Source organism: Artibeus jamaicensis, unplaced genomic scaffold (assembly GCF_021234435.1).
Source record: "Artibeus jamaicensis isolate MK-2021 breed Jamaican fruit bat unplaced genomic scaffold, CSHL_Jam_final contig_387, whole genome shotgun sequence".
Classification (NCBI taxonomy): domain Eukaryota; kingdom Metazoa; phylum Chordata; class Mammalia; order Chiroptera; family Phyllostomidae; genus Artibeus; species Artibeus jamaicensis.
The window spans coordinates 39816849-39843043 of NW_026521812.1; the positions used below are offsets into that span (position 1 = coordinate 39816849).

At 36.8% G+C, this 26195-nt stretch overlaps 2 protein-coding genes across 6 annotated transcripts in view; one reads left to right on the plus strand and one right to left on the minus strand.

The window, feature by feature from the left end:
* The first annotated feature begins 53 nt into the window (after nucleotides 1-53).
* On the plus strand, nucleotides 54-19002 carry AKIRIN2 (akirin 2). Its single transcript, XM_037164155.2, has 5 exons — nucleotides 54-846; nucleotides 14431-14574; nucleotides 16243-16392; nucleotides 17746-17817; nucleotides 18305-19002. The coding sequence occupies exons 1-5, from the start codon at nucleotides 612-614 to the stop codon at nucleotides 18313-18315; spliced, it is 612 nt and encodes a 203-aa protein (XP_037020050.1). The 5' UTR covers nucleotides 54-611; the 3' UTR covers nucleotides 18316-19002.
* A 2823-nt stretch (nucleotides 19003-21825) lies between these two features.
* The window catches only part of ORC3 (origin recognition complex subunit 3), a 62569-nt gene continuing 58199 nt past the window's right edge, over nucleotides 21826-26195 (minus strand). For all 5 annotated transcript variants that reach the window (XM_053664841.1, XM_053664840.1, XM_053664839.1 and 2 more), the window contains 4 exons: nucleotides 24538-24679; nucleotides 23650-23766; nucleotides 22659-22738; nucleotides 21826-22198 (listed from right to left, as the gene is read on the minus strand). In XM_053664841.1, coding sequence (XP_053520816.1) covers nucleotides 22093-22198; nucleotides 22659-22738; nucleotides 23650-23766; nucleotides 24538-24679 — 445 coding nt within the window. In that variant the 3' untranslated portion in view covers nucleotides 21826-22092. The remainder of the gene's footprint in view (nucleotides 22199-22658; nucleotides 22739-23649; nucleotides 23767-24537; nucleotides 24680-26195) is intronic.

The window sequence follows — 26195 nt, forward strand, 5'->3', positions numbered from 1 at the left end:
GCTACTCCTAGACGCACGCACGCGCCCTGACGCCGCAGGATTTGAATCGGCGGCGTTGTTATTGACGCCATATTGGGGCCGGCGGCGGGTGGAAGAGTCCTGCGGTGGAAAGGGAAGTGGCTGGACGTGTTTGTTTGAGCTCCTGACGCTGCTGCTGCTGCTTTGCAATCTCTCCTCATCGACCGCCGGTCTCAAGCTTCTAACTCTACTTGGGCGTTTTAGGAGGCGCATTCCAGCCTTACACCCCACGGGGCTGGTATCGACTGCCAAAGGGAGCCGGTTTCAGCGCGGGAGCGCCTCCGGCACGGCGCAAAGCTCAAACGGACGGCGGGGGCGCCCGGAGCTTTTCCCGGGGGATCCGCTCTTGAGGAGGCGCAAGAGCCCCCTGACGCGGCTGGCGTGAGCTGTCGACACCGCCCCTCCTGCTCTCTCCTCTGCCTGCCCCGGCCACTGCCCCTGCCGCGGAGGCAGAGGCGGCTCCCCTCACCTCACAGGCGATTCGATACCCACCTTTCTGCTCTTGAGCCCGTTTGTTAGGCTCGAGTCCTCGCCCTCGCCTCCCGTCACCCCTACTTAACCTCACAGAGCCCGGCACCTCGGCCCCTCCGGCCATGGCGTGCGGAGCCACTCTGAAAAGGACTCTGGATTTCGACCCGCTGCTGAGCCCGGCGTCCCCAAAGAGGAGGCGATGTGCGCCATTGTCGGCGCCCACCTCGGCCACAGCCTCCCCGTCGTCTGCGGCCGCGGCCACCGCCGCGTCCTTCTCGGCCACCGCCGCCTCGCCCCAGAAGTATCTCCGAATGGAGCCGTCCCCATTCGGCGACGTCTCGTCCCGCCTCACCACAGGTGGGACTCGGCCCCGCGGCCGCGGGGTGGGCAGGTGGGGTTCCCGGGCGCGGTTGCGGCCGCTGTGGCGGGGGTATGTAGGACCGGCCCTAGTTAGCAAAGTGGTCGGGCGGCCACATCTTTTTTTAACTCCTTCAGCTTTCGAGACACAATGGAAATGGCTTGGAGGGGCCTGAGGGGAGGGGGGTCGGGAAGTGGAGTGGGTAGGGGTTCTGCCTTGCCGGGTATTGTGGGGAAGAGGAAGGTCCTTTTCTTTAGGTCGAATAACTGGAGTTGAGTGTTTCCGTAGTCGGGAGAGCCCCAGCGGAAATGATCACAGAGGGCAATATTATTCGTAAATTTTAGCGAGAGAAGGGTCCCATTTCATGCGAATCTCGATGTCTAGCTCCCCAAATCGATTGGTTGCAGCTTTTCACTGTGGGGCTAGGTGGTTTCGGGCGAGGCGGCAGCCCGTCCTCCAGTTCAGACATGGCTGATTTTAGTACAGAGGTGGTGGGGGGTGGGGATAGATGTCATTGGGGCGAGATCTAGGCCTGTCATTAATCACCCACAAGAACGCCACTTTGGCTGAGTCAAGACCTGTTTTCCTAGCAGGGTCAACAACAAAGAAAATGCTCTTCCCTAGTCCTGTAATATAATCACACTACACTCTAGACCTTGAGAATTGGGAAACTTGAACTTTTAACGAAAAGCAAATTGTATCGAAAATTGGGGCTGAGTAGTTGCTTTTAGTTGGAAGTGCTTTATTTCTGCCCAACAGTGTGTTTTGGGAGAAAGCCTAGGCCTTGAGAATAATAAATTAACCTAAGAGTCCAAGGGACTGAAGACTGTTACTGCTTTTTCATCTTGAAACATTTCCTGACAGTGACTAGGGAAGGGCCTTTGGGCTGCTTTGTACAGCATAGAAATGTGTGTGCCATTTCTAGGTACTTTGAAAACCCTCGTGTGCCCCTGGCACAGTCCTAGGATAGGCTTTTGTGAACCGGTGGTATAAATTTGTTCTCTTTGTGTTTTAATAATATGGCCTATAGACAAGCCTTTTAATAGCTTGATTTAGATGTTTCAATATCTGTAACTTAAATATATGTGTGTTGTTTAGTAACTTACATTTGGAATTAGTTTAGGGTTTTTTTTTTAGGTCAGATTTTAAAATACCCTTCCCCAAATAATACGGGACTTTCTTTTTTCCCCATTGAATATTTCATTTAACTTAAGTATACACTATCGTAGAGTTGTAGTGAGTTTTCAGAGGCATTTCCACTTTTATTTAGTGACCATACCTAAACTGTGTTCTCTATCAACGTATTTATTGGTTTGTTGTTAGACTTTACAATAAGAGTCGATTAAGAATGAGCTCCTACTGATGAGCATTATTTTTAGAGTTTGTCTTTTTAGTAAAATCATTGAAAGTTGAAATGATACCATGGAATCTGTACTTAACTAATTAGGCCACTTAAAAATAGCTCTAGCTAACCAGCAATAAGTTTGAGTCCACAGGGTGAGTTAATACAGTGTTAGGTTTGGGAGTTAAAATATATCTCAATGCTGAAATAGTCTTGAGCACATATATGGTAGATCTGCCGGGGGTTACAACATTTGTCCTCATTTTAAAAGGAACTTACTCAGAATTGTGATCCTTGGCAAATTTGTCATTTCATCGATATATTGTAGCATTGGCTAATACATTTGGCTTCACATTATCTCAAATTTCAATTAAGTGGATAGTAAAAACAATTGGGATTGTTAAACCTGCTGATTCAAATTTACATTTTCCAAACTGTTGTTGTCTTCTGTTCTTCAAGATGTTTTTTGACCTGTACCCCTGAGGGTTGATTATATCCTGAACTGTAAAATCACACCGTAATTGAATTTTATTGAGTTTGCTAATAGTTATTTAGCTGTTAGAACTAATTTGAAAATTAACATAAAAGGTTGACTTGAGAAAAGCAGCTAAAATTGCTAGTTTTGAATTGCTAAAGTTGGCTTTTTCTAACTAATTTTAAATGACATTTTACATGTAGTTTCACTTTGTGTTTTCATGGCCAGTTTGGGGCATGTTCCTGTGTGGTCTTTGTAATAATGTTGTCATAATGGGAGCTGCAGTGTTGTGCAGGTATGAAAGAGCTTCCCAGTTTTCTTGTCACCAAACTTGGAAATGGTTTTTCTGAGCATCTAAATTTTAGGTTCCTATTTTAAACCTAAGTATGTGGTGATTCTTAAACTTTACAAAAGTGAATACCCATATATCTTTAGCTGAAGTAAGTAGCTAGGATTGGAAATGAAAGTAACTTATCAAATTGAGGTTGGGACTCTGTGGAAACTATTTTCCTTTCATTTCTGTGAACTCAAATGTAATTTAAACAATTTAGAGTTAGAGTACTGAATTTTCTTTTCCCTCAGAGTATGTATATATAATTTATCATCAGCATCTCCTGATGTGTAGCTGAAGTCATACTGTGGTTTTACTAGTAGTTTCAGGAAAGTAGACGACTGTTTTAAACCCCAGTTTATTTTAATTATCTCAGAAGATGATTCTAAAGTTTGACTTGATTATTATTTAAATTAATATTTTTCAGACTCTTGCACCACATACCAGGAAAGAGGAAAGGGGGCTGGCAAATAAAGTTTTATTGGAACACACAGCCTACCCTCTCTCTCTCTTTTTTTTTTTTTTTTTTTTAAAGCATTGTGTATTGCAGGCTATAATAGAGTTTGAGTAGTTGTGATACTGTTTCTTCCTCAAAGCTCAAATATTTGCTGTCTGATCCTTTACAGAAAAAGTTTGGATATCCCTGGTCTAGAGTGTTGGCAGTTTATAATACCATGGAAGTGAAAAAGGAAAACTGAATGGGGGGGTATAAAGCATTGACTATAATGGGGGAAATGAATGCCTCTAGTAGCTGTATCAGCACTCATCCTGATAAGTTAGTTGAAAACATTCACAGGTTTCTATTCTGGCATTGTTTTAGAAACATCTCGGAATATTAGCATTTAGCCATGACATTCCCAAAAGCAAAATTATTTTAGTAAAACCAAAAGATGCAACATTATAAGAGACTGTCAGTAAAATGCAACACATTTTTCATAAATTATGTAGTGAATGAATGAGTGGTCTGGTGAAGAGTTCCCTCTGTGAATGTGAGAACCTATTTGTGAGTTTGTTGGGCACTTTTGTACACATTGTCTTGTTACTATTGCTCTAGTCTGCTTTAGGAATTGAGTTGAATGAAGAGTTAAATTCCACTGGAAGAACTCATTGTATTTGCTGGAAACTTGCCATTAAAAATGGAAATTGCAGCTTGTGAATGGGGAAGGGTTTGCATTGATGCATGCCTGCAGAGACACCAGCTGGCTTGAATGAAGTATAAATGGTTCTAGGCAAACAAATGAGATTCTGTTGCAGGAGGCAGCATTTCACTTCAGATGTCATTTATATTGAGTCAGAAGTGTTTTTAATATTTTGTGGTTATTTAGACAGCTGTTAAGTTGCTTCTACTTCCTCAGTGGATTTGGCAAATAATGTGTTTTTATGGACTTTGTGCTTGGGATTTTAAACTTGGTATGTCATTTAGGACTGTATATGTAGCTTCAGTTATTTCATGCTTCTGTGAATTAACACATCTAAGAATTCTGTAAAGTTATGGCCATTAAAAACAGTGTAATTGTATTCATTATTGAGCTATTTTGTTTTGAAAGCAGAAAAATAAAGCTTAACTTGAACGTAGAAACATTATTGGATAAGGTGGCTAGATCAAAGAGAAGTAAGTCCTTTAGGTATAGATGCTCCTACTTAACCATGCTTGCCACAGAACTATAATTTCAGATGTAAAGGGGAATAATTTCTTCAGTCCGTAAATGGCTTTATGGGAAACATAGTATACTGTGTATTACTCAAGTAGGTCTTTCCTTAGTGTTTAAGAAAGACATTATAGCAGTATTTTTGAAAGGTTGAGACTTAAGAGATTTGGTGGAATTGCTCAGTTTTGCTTGTTTTTTCTCTTTGAAAAGAAACTTGGTTTTCCTTCAGAATAATAACATGGGTTGAGTTTGGACCTCTTGAATAGTTGGTTCATGAAACTAGAAAATGGTTTTAGGAGGGAATCTTCAAGTACCTATAACTGAATTAACTAGCAAATTATGATTTCTGCGGTCTTGGTGTTAACACTGCTAGTATTGTTGACTCACAATATGTTCTCTGAATATATGAAACTGGTGAGTTTCTTTCCTTTGAGAAGACTACCTACTTTCAAAAAAGTATGAATGGTGACATATTTGTTCAAGTTTATATGAACCAGTTTGGCATCTGCAAACGTTAAAGAGGTATTCACAAGTGAATTTAATTCAAGAGATTTATCTTTAATTTTACAAGAGTGTTGTAGGGATTCTAGAACTCGGTTACCAACATTTTTCAACTTCTAAATGCATCTGAGAAATGTGATCCATCAGCAGCATTCTGTAGCAGTAAGACTTGTTAACAGGAATGCCCTCTGGATTTTGAGGTGGGTCACATGGGTCGTATATAATTTGAAAATAACTGAAATTCTTCTCTGCCAAACTACCCTTCTTAATTAATGTCTTACCACAAAGTTAAAAACTATGAGTTAATCAAGCCTTGGCATTTTCCAAGGTTCTTGGAGATGCTGAAGTTGTTTTTTTTTTAAATGTAGTTTCGCGTCTATTCTTTTAAAGACTTTTGTGACAATATAGCTATAATATGTGATAATATATATTTTAAATTATGATGCAAAAATGTAGTGATAATAAATACCATAGTTAAAGATTTTGAACAATACTTTTTCTTAAGCATTTGAAATATTATTCTTATCTTACTGGACAGTGATGGTATACATGGATTATGTGCACTAATAATATTTGAAATAGCCCTGTTCACAAAGATTATCATTTTCAAAGATTGGTTCATTCAAAGAAACGCATCTCTAAAGGTTTTGCATAATTTTTTTTAGGAGAAAAAGACTTTGTATTATGGAATTCTGATCTTTTATTTCTGAAAGAATTATTTTAAGTTACAGCAAATTTCTCACATTGTAAGATGTTGTAACTGTAATATATTGTGCAGGGAGATTTATCCTTGAATGTAAATTAAAATTACAGTGTATGACAAGCTGCCAGGTTTGATATTTGTTTTGATAGAGTTTCGCAGTGTGCCAGATTGTGTAGCCTTCCTTGTGGTAAGCTCTTTTAGGGGTAGTAGTAATAGGTTTTTAACATTCTAGTACTATTAGAACAACTCATAATAAACACACTTAATTTATTCCTTCCTTTAAAAATCGTGTTTGCCACAGTTGTCACATGCCAGATCATCCTGGCATGTACTAGTGCTTTACAACATTTTGATTTAATAAAGTTGTAATCTTTCTAGTAATATAAATTTTGGGTCTGACCTAATTTTTAATTTATATATCTGTGTAAGTACCTGATTCTTCTCAACATTATTAAAAACTAAATACTTATTCTAGAAGTCATTTGTGAACCTCATTCGAGTTTCAGGTACTGTGCTGTTTAGGCAAAGAAAAGGTAAAGTCTGTGGTCGGATTACTGGTAAAGCCACCCTGCTAGTACTTGATTAGCTGGCTAAACTTGAATAAAAAATACTGTAATCTTTATGATTTATTAATATGTCTATTTTAATTTCGCGTGCATATTTATACATATTGGCATTATTTTCACCTCTGGCAGCCCAAGAATTGAAATTGAGTTACTGGATTAAATTACATGTTTATTTACTGCTTTTAAAACCTTAAAGAAAAAGTTATTCTTCTTAAGTGAGTGTTGAACCTTGTTTATTGGGTATATGAAATTGTCTCAGTCTATGATGTATAAGTCTGACTTTGGTTTAGCATTCATTTTCATTTGTTCCTAGAAAACGCTTCCAAAAATCAATCTGAAATTAAAGGTTGGAGGGAGGAATCTGGGAGAGTTGATTTTCTTTCTTTTGCTTCTGGTTTTTTTTGTTGTTTTTTTTGTTTTGTTTTTTTTAAGTATTGTTGGTCCTGGCTGGTGTGGCTCAATGAATTGAGCGTGGGCTTGCGAAACAAAGGCTCTGGAGTACGTGCCTGGGTTGCAGGCTAGGTCCCCAATTGGGGACACATGATGGGCAATCACACATTGATGTTTCTCTGTCTCTCTTTCTCCCTTCCCCTCTCTCTAAAAATAAATAAATAAGAACATAAACAAACTTTTTTAAGAAAAGTTTTTGTTGCACTGATCTAGCAATTGAAGAATGGAATATAGAGTGGAATTTGAAAGATTGTAGAAGGCCAATTTTTAAAACATGACTTTTCCTGAAGTTTGCCTTTTGTTATAGAGGATTACCCTGTTCCTAATGATGAAGGATTCTCTGAAAAAAAAACTTTCTTAAGTATATTATTGGTTTAAGTTTGGGCCGTTTTAGGTTGCTCTTGACAGCTGGTGCTCACTGTAACAATCCATCCATGGCCCAAGGTGAAAATACGTACATTATCAGGCTGGCATTGTAATCAGTACTGCATGGCAATGCTGATCTACAATTTAGAACACTTCCTTACTTTCAGAACACCAATAAAACATTCTGGTCAACTGTTGATACCTATCCTGAAAGGGGGCCATTTAGAGGCTTCTTGTAGCATCCCTTAAGTATCTGAATATAACATAAAGTTAATCTTTTTTTGTTGTTGTTTTAAGGTTTTATTTATTTCAGAGAGGGGAAGGGAGGGAGAGAGGGAGAAAAACATCAATGTGCAGTTGCCTCTCATAGACCCTTTGTTGGGGACCTGGCCTGCAACTTAGGCATGTATCCTGACTGGGAATTGAACCAAATGACCCTTTGGTTCTCAGGCCAGCGCTCAATCCACTGAGCCACACCAGCCAAAGTTAAATTTAAGAATTCCTTAGTTCTGTGTTCAGCTCCACTTATGTCCAGCTTAATAATCCCTAAGCTATCACACTCATGCTTCTGGCTTCAGTTTGTCCTCACAGGGGACTTGAATATGTTTAGTTCATACCATTCCTCTTAGATTGGGCCATTGAGGATTTGGACCTTCTCAGTGGCCTTCCCCATTTCCAGAAGTCAAAATTTTCGTGAAATCTTTTGATCTTTAAACATTCATGACTAATTTACAAAATGTATGGGATAAGTAAAAGGTATCTGTGGGCTTCTAATCAGTGCCTTCTGGTGTGGGGTGGTCTTAATTACTTTTTAAAAGCAGACATAATATTGCTCTGGCCTGGTGGTTGGTTGATTATAATGCCGTCTGCACACCGAAAGGTTGAGAGATTGATTCCCAGTCAGTGCACATAATCTAGGTTGCAGGTTCCATCCCTGGTCAGGGCATGTTGGGAGGCAGCTGACCATATTTCTCTCTCACAGTGATGTTTCTTCTCCCCCCCTTCCACTCTAAAACCAGTAAAGAGCATATACTCAGGTGAGGATTAAAAGTAAAAAAAAATTCAAGGCATACAATATAAAAGCAGTTGCATTTGTTCACTATCAGTTATGCAATGAACCTGAATTTCAAAGGTATACTAGGGAAAATTAACCAATATGTGTATGTTAATGTCATGTAATTAGTCTTCAGTCAAGTTCAAATGGACTTAGAGTATTTTCTTGCTGGGGAGGGATATGTCTACCATAGAACTAGAATAGCTGTGTGAGTGTGGCAGTGATTTTATACACCTTATATCTGTTTAAATTGAATACTTGCAGTAATCTCTGCTGTCACTGCTTTTCTTTTCCCCCTGCATTTCCTGGTAAGGCCAATAATTAATAAACCAACCACTTTTCTTTCTAATTGTCATTGTAGTGGAGTTACTATTTTAAGCAATGGAAACTTAAATGCCCGTAGTTCCAGGCAAGTAATATAAATGACTGAAGTAGAGTAGTTGGGAACCAGTGACTTCAGCCTTGCTACTGACCAGCAGTATCACCTGGAAACTCATTAAAAACACAGAGTCTGAGGTGCCCTTCCTCAGTTTTCATTAAAAGGAGGGGGAAATCCCCAGGTGATTTATGTGTGCACTTGAAGGTTAAAAAGCACTTGAGAGCTTAAGACCAAAAGGTAGCAGCCATTCTTCACCTCAATTTTACCGCATCCAATTCCTTTTCCACCAAACAGTGGCTTAAAAAACTGAATACTTTTAATGTAAAATGCCCAACTTTTAAATGTTGCCCACAAATTCACACTTGTTTGTCAAAAAAGTATTCAAGCTAGATAGGTCGTTAGCCTGTGAATCATCAGTGTGGAACCTTTTGGAATACTGTTGGTTGGTGGGTGTGTGTTGGGTGCCCTTATAACTTGTGTTGTAAAAGACTGGTTTGTTCTTCAGCATGATTGTGCTGTCCTGGAGTCCTCCTCGGGAAGTCTTGTTGTCTGTCCTTCCAAGTCTTACCTTCATGGCCATGGTTAATTGGAATCAAAGCTAGACTTCCTCCCTTGGCACTAAATGTGCTTTGTAACACGCATGTTTTGGGGTTTGGATTTGGATGGTTCAATTTCCTCTTTCCTTATTGACTGCTTTTTTTGTTCTTATTACTCTTTATTTTTCTAGCTTGTAAGCTATTCGAAGACATACTTAGAGATATTAAAGCGTTAACCAGCAAAAGCAACAGGGGTAACACATCCCTTTAGAATCTAGTTTAATATAAAATAGAAATGTGAGAGGAGACATCTGCTGATTGAGCATCGTTGGGCTCTTTGGATTCATGACGCCCATTGTGCAATTTGTAAAATTATACTTACCGCCTACAGGGTTTTAACAGATTGAGTCATTTCAAATAGATAATCATTGGCTATTATAGTACCAATGAAATAATAGAATTTGACCTGCAGTAATTAAAGTTTTTCTTCCTCTTGGAGATCAATGAATGCTTCTTAACCCAGCAAGATAACATATAATGTAAATTTTAAAACTGTAGGTAATAATACCCTAATGTTTATATAATTGTGTTCAACTATATTGTTAGGATTCATGCTAATCCAAATAGAAGTTAAAACTGTAGCTATGACTTAACAATTGTGTGTTCAGATTTGGTTCCAGACCTCTTTGACACAGCAGTAGTTTTTAAGTGAATTAAAAATGGCATCAGCACATTCTTTGTATTAGATAGCTCTTGGCTGGTTAAGAACATTATCCATAAGGTTCCTTTGAGGTGAACATAAGAGCTGTTTCTGAACAGATGATTATGGGGGAAAAGTTGATTTACAGCAACTCGTAATTGAGTGTTTTAATGTATAAAGTAGGCAAGACAATGTCTAGTATGTAGTTCAGAGTTTTAGATTTGGTCTGTCATTTTATTTGGAACATTTTCTTAGTTTTACGCCTTAATGGCTACTGCTTGTTTGTACAGGTTTTCCATTATTACATTTGTGTTCCTGCCTAGTGCTGACAGACCTTCAAGATTTTATTTATGTTAATTCTGTTTGAGTTATCTGTCTAAATGAACTTTCACCTTGTTTTCTCAAAGATATGCCATAGAAAATTAGCATATAGAGTGAAATAAAAGAGTCTTGTAATATGCCTAAACTTAAAACTTAATGAAATTTAATGTTTGATCTATTAATGATGTCAGAAGGAAAACAGTAAGCCTTACTGAAGTCAGACCAAAGGTTTAGTGTCAGATTTTTAGACATTTTATGGACTGTAGGAAAAAGAGACTTGATTCCTCCCCTCCTCAAATTTTGTTCTCCTTTAAACACATTTTTAGGTACTTCTAATTCAGTATTTGTCCTTTTGCTCTCAATCTCATCATAAATGCTGTTTCTCTTAATCTTATCAACTAAGTTTTTTTATCTTACCAGCTTCCTCCTGTTTATATTTCTGACCTTACTCATTGTGTACAGGCTTTCTCATGTAATCAGTGGCAACTAAGAAAAGTTAAACAATTTGAAAGTAGGTTATATTCTTTGAAGCCAGGCCTCCCCCCCCCCCCCCCCCCATTTACTTAGGTTTTTGGTTGTTTGGAGTTTTTTTGCGGTCATCATTGTTTTTTATTCCATAGAAGTCTGACTCATTGATAATCTATACTACTACGTGTTAAAGGAGAATTTTACTTGCATTTTCAGGGGCATTTACTAGATTTGGGAATAAAAATGCTATTACAAGTCATAGAACTTGCTAATACTGATCTTTGACTTAATCTAGTACAGTGGAAGGAAAGTCTTAGCAGTATGCTATTATAAAAGACTGATATAGTTTTTAGGATCTTGAAATGGGGTTGTACAACCAGTTGTTGTGTAGATCAACATGAAGGTAACTACGTATTTTGCTCTAAGTGATTTGCTGCAAATCCAGTCTATGCTTTATGGTCAGGTATAAAAGCTGCTTGATTAAAACTCAAATGTGCAACTGATTTGTAAGGGAAATGTTGCCTTTTCTTTAATGGACTGCAAATTGTGTTGCCAGCACAGTGTCAGATATTACATGCACTTAGAATAAAATGTGACTTCCTAATTTGATAGGAGATGGCTAGATTTAAGTAGTTTATAAGTGGACATAGGTACTTTATTGATGTATGGAAAGCCTTTAACCAGCTGGTATGGAAGCAGCTTAACTCAGGCAAATAACCTACGTTGAGCTTACAGTGTGAATTGAATCTGGGGAAATTTCTTGAGTTAATCAGCTTCAAAACTGCTTACACTTTTGAACTAAGTTAGCTTGAGGCTTGCAGTTAGCTGTTGGCTACTTTGCTATTTGTGTTGCTGAAATCCCAGTCAAGTTAAATTGGACCATTCACTGCATAATAGTGTTAATCATGTTACCAGCATTAGAACATTTGAGGGCACAGTGAGGCTTAGATGTCATAGTTACATCCTGTTAGATGTAGAAAGCAGTGCAGGCAATGGCATTCAGAATTCTTCAGCTCTTTACCTGGCAATATCAAGTATTGACAAAGATGTGGAACAGCTAGAACTTTCATTGCTGGTGGGAATGCAAACTGGTGTAAGTACTCTGGAAAATGGTTTGTCAACTTCTCATAAAGTAAAGCCATGCACTAACCATATAATTTAGGCCATCCAGTCCCATGCTTAGGTATTTGCCCACCTATAGGCTTGTACCTGAATATTTGCGATAGCCTTGTAGATAATAGCCCCAAATTGGAAACAATTCAAATGCCCATTAAAAGGAGAATGGATAAGTTATGATACACACATACACACACACTCACTGTAATACTGCTTACTAATAAACAAGGAATCACTGATTCATACAATATCATGCTGAATGAAAGAAGTCAGAAACAAAAATTTTATTATTCTATTTATATGACATTTTAGAGAAGACAAAACTATATAGTGACAGTAGGTTAGTAGTGGAAGGAAGGGATAAAATAAAGATGGTGAATAGAAGCATTGGAAATGATATGAAGTTCTTATGATTGTAGTGGTTCCAAGACTGTATGTACTTGTCAGAACTTAATTGAATTATACATTTAACATGTTGCATTCATTTATAAATTACACCTTAAAATTCCTTAGCTTGTTTGATGCTTCTTAAGATGTTATGGTGGTTTATAAAGCTAAAATTTAAAAAGTTTGACTGTATCTTGATCCTACTTTAGATCTTTTTTGAGGCTGTCAAATGAATGGTTTGTTACTATTGTTTTGGTACATCTTAGTTGTGCTTTGATTGATTTTTGTAAAGTGAAAAGAAGACTAAAGTAATTTGAGAACAGCTGTGTGGTGATCAAAGAATAAATTATACAAGAGATGTTAAAGGTCAAGTGACTGTGCTGTAGTACATTTGAAATCTCAGGTTGTGCATAAACGTTTAGGATACTTTGGCACTTTTGATCAGGATGATGGTAGCTTTCAGCAGGAGGTGATCAGTGAATGAGAGCAAACCATCATAACATTGAAACCTCTTAGATATTGCTGCTGAAAGTTACTAAAAAATACGGATATATGAGCTTTTCCTGATCGGTATAGAATGTTGCCCGGTTTTTCTTGGATACCTCTGTGAACCTTAGGAAATCCATTTGTATAAAGGTATATAATGGTTCAAACAGCCATTTTATTTTACAGTGGTAACTTTGTTTTTAAATTACAAACTATTTCAATTAAATGGAAAAAGACTGAAAACTTTCATATAAGCAAATATTAATATGAAAAATGTTAAATATAGCTCAAGCATCCCTCAACCTTGCATCCCTCACCCTAAAGGTTAATTATTCCAAAATGTGAATTTGTACTTACACTGCACATTCATATATATACACACACACGTATGTATGTAAACAGGTTTGTTTACACACAAAATTTACATGAACAGTTCAAACCAGTGTGGTTCAGCTGGAGCATTGTCCTGTAAACTGAGAAGTCATGGATTTGGTTCTGGATCAGGACACATGTCTAGGTTGCAGGTTTGGTCTCTGGTCAGGGCATGTACATGAATGAGACAACCAGTCCATGTTTCTTCTCTCTCTCTTCACCGCTCAAGTTTTTCTTCCCCCATTTTTCAACTAAAATAATGAAATGCCTTAATCCAAAATGTTTGTGGGACTGATTGATGAACCCTGTTTATTTCTCAAAAGCCCTAAAAGTTCTTACCAGGGAAGCAATATAAGGTAAGAAAAGGAATTAAGTATATACCTAAGAAAACCACCAGTATGAAATATGTTTTAAAATGATTGTTTTCTTTTTACAAAAATATTTAGTCTTCAATTGAGTTTGTAGTTCATGTTTAAATCAATGCATCATTATAGAATTAATTGTTAAAGTTATAGCCTATTATGTTACCACAGTAACTTTTAATTCTTGTTTAATTGTGTTTTGATTGGAATTATTACCTTTTTGGTTTAGGATGTATGTAGATCCTCACTTAATATCACTGACGTATAACTAAACCAGTTTTACCATAGGCTAATTGATATAAACAGGACTTAAGTTTCTATGACATCTTATCTGTGTTATAAAAAGAAACGCACATCAAATGAAATTATGTTATTCAAGGACCTGTTGTAGTTTCAAATGGATAGCCTGTTCATTTAGAAGCTGTTGTGGTTGTGAGAAAGTCTGTTTGGAGGGTCATAGAAACCTCAGGGATTTTCTAGAGAGACTAAATGGTAATTGTTTTGAGTTAGAAATTGTTCTAAAATGAGTCAAAGATATGCTTGATATAATTTGACCCATTTCCATGGTTGGGGTTGAAGATAATGGCACAGTGGTATAGTGGTTCTTAGTGAGTGCATTGAACAGGCACTTAGTAATGTACCAGGCAGGTACTTTACATGGGTTTTTATCCCTAAGGTTCAGAACAAAAGTTTGCTGTTAATGCTTTAATACCATAGTTTCTGTTGAGCTTAATATTAATGGCTGTGACCATTTAATGTTTGATAGTTTTTTAGTTCCCATGTGTTCTGTCATTTTGCTGACCTATTGTCACATCTGACTTTTAATTTTTGTGTAATTTTGCTTTGGGTTGGAATTAACTCTTTGAAATGTACAGTGAGTTCTCACTTCACAACATTGACAGGTTCTGTGACATTAAATGAAATGACATGACAAAACTGCTTTTACATAACGCTAATTTCTATAAACAACCTTTTTTATTAACTTGAAAGTTTATCCTGCCATATTTTAATTTTTTTAGAGCAAATTCTGTACAACATAAAACAAGAGTATAAACGCATGCAGAAGAGAAGACATTTAGAAACTAGTTTCCAGCAGACAGACCCATGTTGTACTTCTGATGCACAGCCACATGCATTTCTCCTCAGTGGACCAGCTTCACCAGGTAATAATAAACTTAAGTGAAAAGAAATGTTATTTAGTATGGGAAAAAGTAACCTTTAATCACTTAGGCTTGTATTTCTCCCTTTGATTTTTTAAAAAACATTTATACAAGAAATCCATGATCTCTTAAAAAGATGGTACAAAATAAGTAATTGCCACAGGATTCCCATTACCCAAAGACAACCACTTGTATGTAATACCCCCAAGTGGACGTCTCCATGAGTGCTGTGATTTGCAACCTCCATTACCATGTGCTTCTCATAGCCGAGTACTGTGCCATTTTATGGATTTCCAATAATTATTTAACTGTTAATGAATTAGACTCTGAATTTCTGCTGTTAAAATTCTACAAACTTGTTTTTGTACATGTACCTTTATTCAGTTGTCCTGTTTAGATAGATTCTTAAAGGTGGGTTATTTTGACCCAGTGTGGTTCTGTACCTACCTTTGTTTGAGGGAGTAGTTTGGAAATAACACTTTTTTAAAAGGGAAAATGAGGACTATTAAGTAAAGGGCAAGTAAAGTTTCTAACTGGAAAGGCCATCAAAAGTAGCTCCTACCTTTAGTTAAGTTCCCACCAAATAGTTTTTCTTCTGATAGTAGTTGCCTGCCTGTTTTCTCTTCCCTTCCAGCAGGGATAGGAAAATGCAGCAGAATAAAAAAACAAATAGTAAAAGGCTATTAAAAAACCAGTGAAATCAGATTATATTAGGAAACATGAACTTGTTGAAAACTAAATTATGCAGTACTCCTGCCAGTTTGGAAAGCCAGGTACAAGTGGGTAAAATGTGGTACGAGGAGGTGGTGTGGGGGTAGAGGGTAGAGAATAGACTATATCCATAGGAAATAAAGATCATCATTATTCAGTCAGTTTATTTTGTAGATTAACTGGAAGGTTCAGCTAACAAAGCTGGGAATTTGAAATTAAATAAAGATAGCCTTAGCATAGGTATGGTCTACTTTTCAGCGGTATAAATAAAGCTTTGGGATACTTTTTATTTTTACTGTAGACACAGCACTCACTAAGAAACGAAGTTGGTTAACTGGTTCCAACCATGCAGGTTATAAGGAACAAGTGAAAAGAGAATGTGGAGGCTATACCAGGACAGATAAACAAAACAGGACAAATTATTGGTAGCAAATTCGTGTATTTGTATATGCGTAAAATACTTGCAGCAGTGGATGGGTGACTGTCAGTCCTGAGTTCTCAAAAACATTAATATCACATGTTCTTTTCAAGAAATGAGGGTGATTTTGGAAAATCAAATCTCCTTAACTAGTACTTTAAGGAAAATGCATCCCTAAGAATCTTTTGGATCAAGTTATCATTATCTGATTACACCACAAGTGGCTTTTAGGTGAATAATCTTTAAGAATTCTGAACCATTAAATTTAACATTGGACATTAGGAATATATCCTCAGTATTTTTACGAAGTGGTCTAGCTAATAATATCACTAATTAAAAAACAAAAACTTAGTTTTGGCTGTATTTTGTAGTTTTCTCCAGTCATCTTCAGACTTTTTCTCTGATATTTGATTGCATGCATCTTGCTCTGTGCTTCCTCCAGTCACACAAAAGATTCAAATGTCAATTCTTAACAGTTAGAGGACACTTTCTATGATGGCTCTAAATCAGATGTTTTTTGTTGTTGTTCATGTTATACATAGGGAGTTCATCTGCAACATCCTCACCATTAAAGAAAGAACAGCCCTTATTCACTCTACGGCAGGTTGGGATGATCTGTGAACGTTTGTTGAAAGAACGTGAAGAGAAAGTTCGAGAAGAGTATGAAGAAATACTGAACACAAAACTTGCAGGTAGGAGTTCTATTTAGTTTCCCAGAAATCACTGTAAAAAATGCATTATTTCCCACATACACTTCATGTCACTTAATTTACCTCTTATGTACAGTGGTACAGTATGTTTTCAAAGGAATTTTTCTCTGTAGCTCATGGCCCTCCTTAGTAACCTCAAGAAATGGTAGTTTTGGTCATGTAGATCAGCAGCAGTATTAGTGAACTTGATTTTCTTTTGATGTAAATTTGATTGCATTTTTGGACTTTATATCTTTCATGATAACTTTGCTGTTAACTTTGTATAGAAACTTAAAATAATCTACCTGGCACCATGTACATCATTTTAAAGTATCAAGCTGCTACAGTTTTAGTTATCAAAAAAATTATAAAATTTGATAGTGTTAAGTGCAGTGAATAAAATTTGATAAATTAGAATTCTCCACCCAGTTTTTTGTGCCACAGAATTAACTGGAGATCAATATTAAAAGCTTTTTGATTCTTAAGAAGGTAAATCAGGGTGCTAATATAGGCAAGAGAGTTTGCTTAATTATATAACATCTTTTTCTGTGATACCTGATTAGGTTACAGGTGGATTTTTAAAAATAGTCTTTTTTTTTTAACCTTTGCCATCTTATTTCCTCTCATTGCAGTAAATTTGGCATTTATATACCACTTACAAACTTTCAGAGTACAAAGGCATATTTTATTTAAAAAAATTTTTTTAATACATTGGGGTGGGTGGGTGAGGGGTGTGTGTGTATATATAAAACCTCAAATCTGTTATATCACTTAAGTCTATGCATTCGTTGGTTAACCATTGTATGTGCCCTGATTAGAGATTGAACCTGCAACCTTGGCATTATCAGGACAACGCTGTAGCCAACTGAGCTACCTGGCCAGTGTATTCAAGCCTTTTATTTATTTATTTAAAGATTTAATTTATTTATCCTTAGAGGGGAAGGGAAGGAGAGAGGGAGAGAAATATCAATGTATGGTTGCTTTTTGTGCGTCCCCTGCTGGGAACTGGCCTGCAACCCAGGCATGTGCCCTGACTGGGAATCGAACTGTGATACTTTAGTTCACAGGCCTGTGCTCAGTCCACTGAGCTACCCCAGCCAGGGCCTCAAGCCTTTTATTTTTTTATGTGTTAAATATGCCTTACCCAGCCCATAAATGAGGTCGTGTGATTTGGACTAAAATGTAGGTTTCTATATACTGTAATATACTATTATTACTGAGATTATTATGTGTCTGATTAAGTGCCAACTTAGAATTGTTTCACTGTACACATTGGATTTTTCAGTTTATCTGGCTCTAATTTGTTAGAGAGGACATTTTGCAAGTCATGTAATTCACATGTACCTTTGTTTATAGAACAATATGATGCATTTGTGAAGTTTACGCATGATCAAATAATGCGACGATATGGAGAACAGCCTGCTAGTTGTAAGTATTGCATATATGAACTAAAAACAGTCTTGTAAGATATTTAATTATCTTACTATCCTAGAGGAAATAGACAACAAATTTTATTAAGGCTTATATTTAGTAATTTTAAATACCTGGGGTGGTGATTTTTCAACTTGTATGCCACAAGAGGCACACTGGTGTGGCATAAGAATTGTAAAAACATGCAGTACTTGACTAGTCGGGCCCTGACCTCTTTTCCCTTTGATTGTCATTAAAAAAATGACAACAGCCAACACAATAGTAGCCATCTGGTGTGAATGAATCAAAATTATGCCTTTTTTGGTTTTGTCGGATTGGCAAAATACATTTTTTTGGTGTGTTGCAGAATTTTAGTGTATAGTTTATGTGTGCAATGAGATCAGAAAGACTGAAAATTGCTAACCTAGGGCAATATTGGGGATAAAAATTTTGTTATGAGTTTTGAATTGGACTTTGCACTAATTTTCCTTTTCTCCCCCTTTAGATGTTTCATGAATCACATTTTCTGCATTTGTGGGCTGCCTTGTTCCCTGTTGAATTGTTGCGAGAGGTCCCAATTATGACATGCAGCAATGCCAATACCCCCCTGTGAATACAGGTTATTTCAGGCTTTCGTCTGTGGCAACCACTCTTAGGCAGCAACTGGTTTTGGAAATTTCCCTGATGTCAGTACCACCTGGATGTGGACTTTTGCTACCTGTATTAATACCAGTGGCCTCGTTTGCTGTATCATTACAATTTGGCTTCTTATATTAGTATGTTTGAAAAGGATTAAAGCTGGTATTCTAAGAATATGCCCTTCACTGGTTGTGTAAATAAACTGTAGAATGACACTTCAGATGAAGTTAGTGTGATTTTAATTGTGCACTACAACCAAGTTGTAACCAGTTATTAATACTTTAGAATGTAATCCCAGGATATTATTAAGCAAATAGCCTACAGTGCTTCCTGTGAAATTGTGAAGGAAGAGGGCATTTCTGTATTTCAGGACTTCTTGGGGTTTCAGAATGGGTTTATATAATTTTCTCTCTCCCACCCCCCACCCCCTTTTGGTAGTTTTTATTTATTCTATCCATCTTTTTAACAAATGTTTATTGCTGCATTCCCCCACCCAGTGTATCATTGTTTTACTGCCCTTGTAGTACTGGAATTTAGTTGGAAGAATAAAACATTTACTTCTAATCTGCTTGTTTTTTAATGTACAGGTGGGTAGTATTTGAATAAAGCCAATGTTTTAAATGTAAGCATTTTCTTACCATGAATTTGCAAGGAATCAGTGAATTTTATTTTCTCATCAGATTTAAAAATCAGTGTTTTCATTACCATATCTGAGTGCTATTTGCAAAAACTGAGTCTGATTTCAAATTGCTTGTAACTGACTGCATGAAACAATTACATAATTCATCAGTTTTAACAGCTGTGGAATTTTTTACTTCAAAGATACCAGTAGGATCCAAGTGTTGTTTTTTAATGATGATGTATAAAAGCATATTTAATTTACTCTCAATATATGCTTTTCAAACAGCTTTCCTAATAATGAAGTGAGTGGAAATGCTTCATTGAATTCTTTTATGAATGCTATTAGCATATTCCAATCATAAATGTCCCAGGACATGTATATTTGTAATCTACATAATTTGTGGAAGAAACGGGATTTTTTTAAAAAAACAACTTTTGGTCATTTTATTTTACCAATTCTTTGTTAAAACAAGGCCAAAAGAAGTATAGGGCTTTCATAAGATCTTCAGATAATTCATATGCTCATTAAATATTTGAAAAACACTGGTACAGTACAGAGTGATCATCAATAAAGTGGGTAATTCTACCTGGTTTTAATGAACATCAATTGGTTGGCTCCAGTATGTAACCCAGGCATGTGCCCTGGACCTGGCATTGAACCAGTGAGCTTTCACTTTGTGACCCAAGCAAGCCACACTATTCAGGGCTGAGATCATTCTTTGTTGTGGGGTGGTCCTGTGTGTTGCAGGATGTTTAGCAGCATCTCTGGCCTTTACCACTAGATGCCAGTAGTACATGCTGCCTGCCCACCCCACCCCCAACTAAAATGTACCTCCAGATACTGCCAAAATGTTGGGGTAGGGGGAAGAAATGGTCCCCAGCCAAGAACCAGTGGTACAGTGGGATAGCATTTTTAGGAGAAAGCAGGTAGTAAGGTAAAATCTGAAGGACTGGGAGTAGGGTGAATTCCCTTAAATCTCCCATCCATAAGAGCAAAATAATGGATGAATTCATTTAAATAGGCTTGTGCAAATTTTCACATAGAATTAAATTTATAAAAGAACTGGACTTAACACTTGTAGGGCAAGATAAACTAAAAGGGAAATAAATCTGAATGGAGCTGCAATTACAGGTATACCGTGGAGGCGTGGGTATGGTCCCAGACCACTAATAAAATAAAGCATTGACACTGTAAAGTGAGTTACACAATTTTTTTTTAAATTTCCCAGTATATATAAAGTTATTTTTACACTAGCCCTGGCTGGTGTAGCTCAGTGGATTGAGTGCCAACCTGCAAACCAAAAACCTAATGTATATACCTTAATTTAAAAATACTTTGTTGCTAAAAAAAACATTAACCATCATCTTGAACTTGGGAGTTGTATTCATTTTACTGGTAGTGGGTATTGCCCACCACCAGCAAAATGTTGAAAACAGTACATGTGAAGTACAGTAAAGCCAGGTATGCCGGTAATACAGTTTCTAGATTTAACTTTGATCAAGAGTAAATTTTCTTCCACAGCCAAATTCCTGCTTTATCATTTTGCTAAAAGCCCTAGTTTTGGGGCTGCTTACTACTTACTAAAAGTATTATGTGAGCTATTTCCAGAAAAAAAGGCAACTTCTCAAATTTGGTTATAATTAGAAAAGTCCAAATACCAGCCCCACTTTGTACCAATAGATTATACAATATAAGTTATCTAAGGATTCCAAATTCCCAAATATCTCTGGAATTTTTGGAATTGCTTTTAATAGGTAAATATCTATAGAATTTAGTGTGCTAACAATTTTACCATTTCAGTAAAAAGCAGTGCTGGTGTGATGTTGTACTTAATTAGGTTACTGATATGTTCAGTAAATCAATTAACAAGGGCACTGCCAGATACAATTCTTTATATTTTTGAGGAAAAGCAAGCATAGGCAATCTGAGAAAAATGTACTGGAGGTTTAAAATATGAAAGCTAATTCAGTTTATGGTAAGAACTTACACTGCTTAAGAAAATGGTTTCCAAATGAGATATTTATTGAATCAGCAGTATTAAACTGGCAAACTTGTAGGAAAGACCCTACCCCGAGACTGCTTTGTTTGGGGAAGGGGAGGACTGTTGGAATTTAATATGCTCCCTAGGTGATCTCAAGCTGTTAGGGTTGGAAGTGATTGTCTTATGTGGGTTATCTACTCCATTCAAAATTTTACAGTGATTCTTGTTAATTAAGTACCTAATCATTTGTGCGTTTAACTCAGATATGGTTCCAACAATTCTGTTCCTATGTTTGCCTTAGGTAAAAATTAGATCCAAATTCTGGTCCCAAAGACAGTTCCCAGCATCCTCTCCTGCATCCATTTTGGTTCCTAGAGCATTCCCATAAGCATAGTAAACATGCTATTAAAAATCTTGATCCTGGAATCCCTCTCTACCTCTATTACTGTTTCTGCTCTACAACCTTTAGAGCAAAACTCAAGAACTTTCTTTTTTCCATTTTTATTAGGAAAACTAAAAGAACATTCTAATACACTTAAAGAGTTACTGGTACGATACTTGCTGTGTATAGCTGTGTGTGTGTTTTTCAAAAACCATACATGCTGCAGCTCCTAAAAGGTAGTTATTCGGATATCTTTATCCCACTTAGTACTTACCTAATTTATCATCCAGTCCATATTCAGTTTTCCCATTTGTCCCCAAAATATCTTGAAGCAAGAATGAGTACTGTTAATCGACTGCAACTGATTTATACTCCTGGGTAAGGGAATTTATTACATTCATATACTATTCAAGAATAATTTATTAATGATGTGAAAATTACAGTGATAATGTCAGAGGGTTTAGTTACAATATAATAAGCATGTTATTGGATTCTAAAGTACTCCAAAGGTGTTTTGATATGTTCCTGTTTGAGATTAGCAGTCTACTTTCTGGTTAAACATTACATGGGAATTACATCATCTGTCTTCATGTAGGTATATATAATTATGACAGTGGTCCATTTTCTCTTAAGCCAAATGTGATCCCTGTGGCTCCATTCACTTGCTTTCTAGCAGCCTCCCCATGTTAGCCTTGCCACATGGTCAGTCTTCCGTTTGGTAGGTTTTACAAATCCTAGAAGTTCTAGTTCAGAAACAGCTCTAATAAACCGAGCACTGAAGGGTATATAGTTAAGGAAACTGGTCATGTAGAGTTTGACAGAAAGGTTAAAATCTCAATGTTAAAACATAGTTCAAATACATACTCCTAAATTAAGACATGAATGGAAAAGTGCTTGATGCTAATTCTAATTTTCCCCATAGTATGAAAATTGTGCCCCCTCCACTTCTAAAAGAATACTAATAACCTTATAGAGAATTCAATAATGACAGTTTAAGATATTTGGGGGGAATTTTGGAATATAACCTTGATACGTGTTAAACCAAATATTTTAGATTTGGTCTCATTTTTTTAAACTAAATTTGAATTAAATATTTAGAAATGAGTCTGGGATGGTATGGTTAATAATTACAAGATTGGCTGCACCATGTCTTTACATTCTCTAATGTAGATCTGGGAAAACTGAACATTTTATACATAGACTTGGACACTGCAGAAATGGTTTTAAAAGGATACTGGATAATTTCATTCCTTTCTTCTGAGGTTACAGAACTGGCATCTGTTTTTTCAGCAGCTGTCACAACTGTTGCAAAAGCCTTTTGAGAGACCAGACAGAAGAAAATAAAAATCCCTACTGTTGCCAAACATCTTCCGTTGCACTTGATGGCTCTGTATGAGGCCAGATCAAGCACTGCTGCTGCTAACTGGCACATTTTAAAAAATTACAACAAACTTCAGATTCTCAAAACCATACTGATGATGACTGTAAATCAAGTACATGTTAAAAGAGAATAGAGCAGTTCCTGAATAATCTTATGTTTCAGAGAAGAAGGTACAGAGGGAAAAAACACTTGAAATTGAAAGGCAAAGGGTGTCATGTACATATCCTGTATTCCCCAACCTCCATTACCCCAGAAAAATGCCCATTTTTCTTGGAAGAAGCCAAACATGAATATTTTTAAATGGTGATAAGATCTGTAAAATAGAGCCTTCAACAGAATTAATGTGATAATAATGCATATTTTGAGAAGGGAAGGTAAAAGCCATATTTTAGTTAATTTAAAATAAGAATGACAATGTGTCATGCTCTTGCCAAGTATTCCTTGTATTTCCTGATTGCTACTGTGGTTATTTGAATATTTTTTTCCTTTTAGACAATAAGGAAAATGCTGGTTAATATACTTATTTCACAGAGTAACAAAACTTACTTGTATTGCTCAGCTTTTGGTTAACTGTTAACTGGGATTTGATCCCATATTGTGACCTGGCCTGAATGCATCACTGGCTTGGTTGAAGTGTGTGAGATCAGTGCAGGGGAGTGGGAGTGGGACTGTTGAGCAGTTAAGCTGCTATTCTGGAGGAATTTTTGAAGAGTGCAACGATTTATACTTTCCAAATAAGACATTAAAAAAACATCAGTTTCAAAGTACCAAAAGTATCAATACTCCCAGGAGGGTTGTCATGCATGGTACACAAATATACTGCTTGCTCTTTTTCCCCCACCTACCTCTGACCAGTCCACAAGGTTGATTAGCCTGCTGCACTCGAGGTGCAGTTTATATGCTATGCAGATGTCTGGGGCAACATTTGGAATGCAGCCTTCTTCACTTTTCAGTGCTTCATTCTAAAAATAACAGTAAACTAAGATGACTACCTTTCAGAAATGACTAGGAGCAAGACCAGACAGTAATAAGCCTCCACACCTAAAATTAGTAAGCCAGTAATAAAATGGACTCTAGTTTCCTTTACATAGCAAGTTGCATTTACTCTCCAACAGTTAGCTGCATGTTCAGGATTAGGTCTTGGTCATGATCTCCTAATTCCCAGTCACTAGAATACTCCCGGGAATAGAAGACAAGCATATTTTTCATTTATGCTTGTCTTAAATGGAAAACTTAGTTTTCTGTTTTCATTTAATACACTGCTAATTTCTGAGCCCCTAGTGAATTTATGGTTTCCATAAAAAGTTTATGGAATTTGTGGATTTTCAATAAATTGCCACTGCCAAAACTTGAAATTAAGTTGAATTCTCAGAATTACTGTAACACACCACTATGAAGGCTGTAATCTCAAAAAAAGACTTGTCAACACTACAGATCCTAATACCTACAAAAATCAGCGCTTTTCAAATGATTTGAAATCCATTATCACATGGAAAGGAAGGCATTTTACACATGATCCAAAGTTGGCAGCATTAGTTGACTATTGATTGTTATTTTCACTGGCTTAGAAAACTCCCTCTAAAGTCAAAAGGATAGAAAAGTATCTGAAAGAGGTGCAACCCTGAGCTGCCAACTAACTCCCTGGTCACTAGAATTGTAAATTTACAGTATTTTTGTGATACATAATACCTGGGATCTGAAAATAAACTCAGAGAAATGAATCTGTTTCTTACCTTCAGATAATAATGAGGATTGTTCAGTGCGGTGTGGAGGGCAATTCGAGGAGCAGCATTCAGGTGTTCGTGGAGGGTGTGGGCAGCAGTGAAGTACACCACCTCGTGCAGAGGCTGTGTCTCAGGAGGTAGAAGGTGTTCTCTGAAACAGCCGAAGTATAAGCTTTTAGATAAAACACAGGTTTAATTTCAGCGTAACATTTTTGTCAATTTTTGGTGCAAGACTAACCAATTTACTTAAAGAGGAAAATCAACAACAAACAAAAACAAAAATTAAACACCCAAATATTAAGTCCAGGGCAGGTTCACTCAGAATTGTACCTTTTCCATATATTTTTAGAAACTTCTAAAACTCTTTAGAGTGCAATAAACTATATTCTGATTAAAACCTTTAGAAACAAACATATATAAAATGACCTACTGCTAAAAAATTTTAAGTAGAACTTCTCAAAGTGTTAATGAATTCTTAAATTGTTTAGAAAATAGATATTCACATTCCTTACCAGAGTAAACATTTAATTTTTGGCAATATTAAACAGGCCTCAAGCCTGGAATTAAAGAATTTAGGAAATTCTTTCTAGATCACAAAAAATGTTTTAGTTTATTTAACTGATACCTGGAAAGTTTTTTGTTAGAATTACTTTTTACTGCATTAGGCTGAAAAGCTAAATTTTTGTTTTAGAATACTGAAAAGCAAATTATCATTAAAATTCCAGTTACTGAAACAAAGTTAACTTGGAATTCTTAATTACGAGCTAGATGACAAACCAATGGTAATGAAATCTGAATTTTAAAAATAAAGCATTAAAATGATCACTTTGTGTAATGAGCCCATCAGCTGGTCTCAACCATGACAGTGACATTGCTCCTGGATGGCCTGGAGGGTAGCAAATCGGTCCACGCTACCCAAAGAGAGTAGTAAGTCACTCAGTTAACTCGCATGCCTTCATAAAGCTTCCAGAGGCTTAGTCCATTCCTAGCCTTTAAATATTTTGGCCACGTGACAGATTTGTGTCAGGTCCTTTTTCCACTAGTGCAACCAGAGTGAAGCATTTACCTTAGCCCAGTCAGCAGGTAAATTACCCTCTCCTGGCTTACTCCTTCCTGGAGAAGATACCATTGTCTACAAAACCCCACTAAAGTTGCTCCACCCCTGTGGTCAATAGAGGAAGAGAAAGTGAAGAAGGTATTAACAATGCACACTGCTCCTGGTCCCCTGCTCAGTCCACTTCTGTAGACTTCCGCAGAGTTGATCAGGATGAAGCCCATTTACAAAGAGTATGATTTTCATCTTGGCCCTAAGGACCAGAATTCCATATCTCAAGTACTGCTACCATTTTACTCAAGATTAAGTTAATTTAGCTGTAACTTCAGGAATGGTTTCTGTGACGCCGTACCTCCCTGGAGGGCAGGCTACCCATTTATAATTTCTGACCATAAATTCTTCCTGTATGAACCTCAGGCTGTTTCTCCCCAATCATCAAAGACCCTATTGAAGTCCTTGCTGTGTGATAAAGACTGGAAGGCTAGCTAACAAGGCAAGCAGATAGTCAATTTCAGAAAAAATTATTGTCTCACATTTATACTCCTCTCCCTTTTTAACATTTCTGTTTTCAAAGTTTAGAAATTCAGTTAATTCCCAAGGGAACAGATAAGTG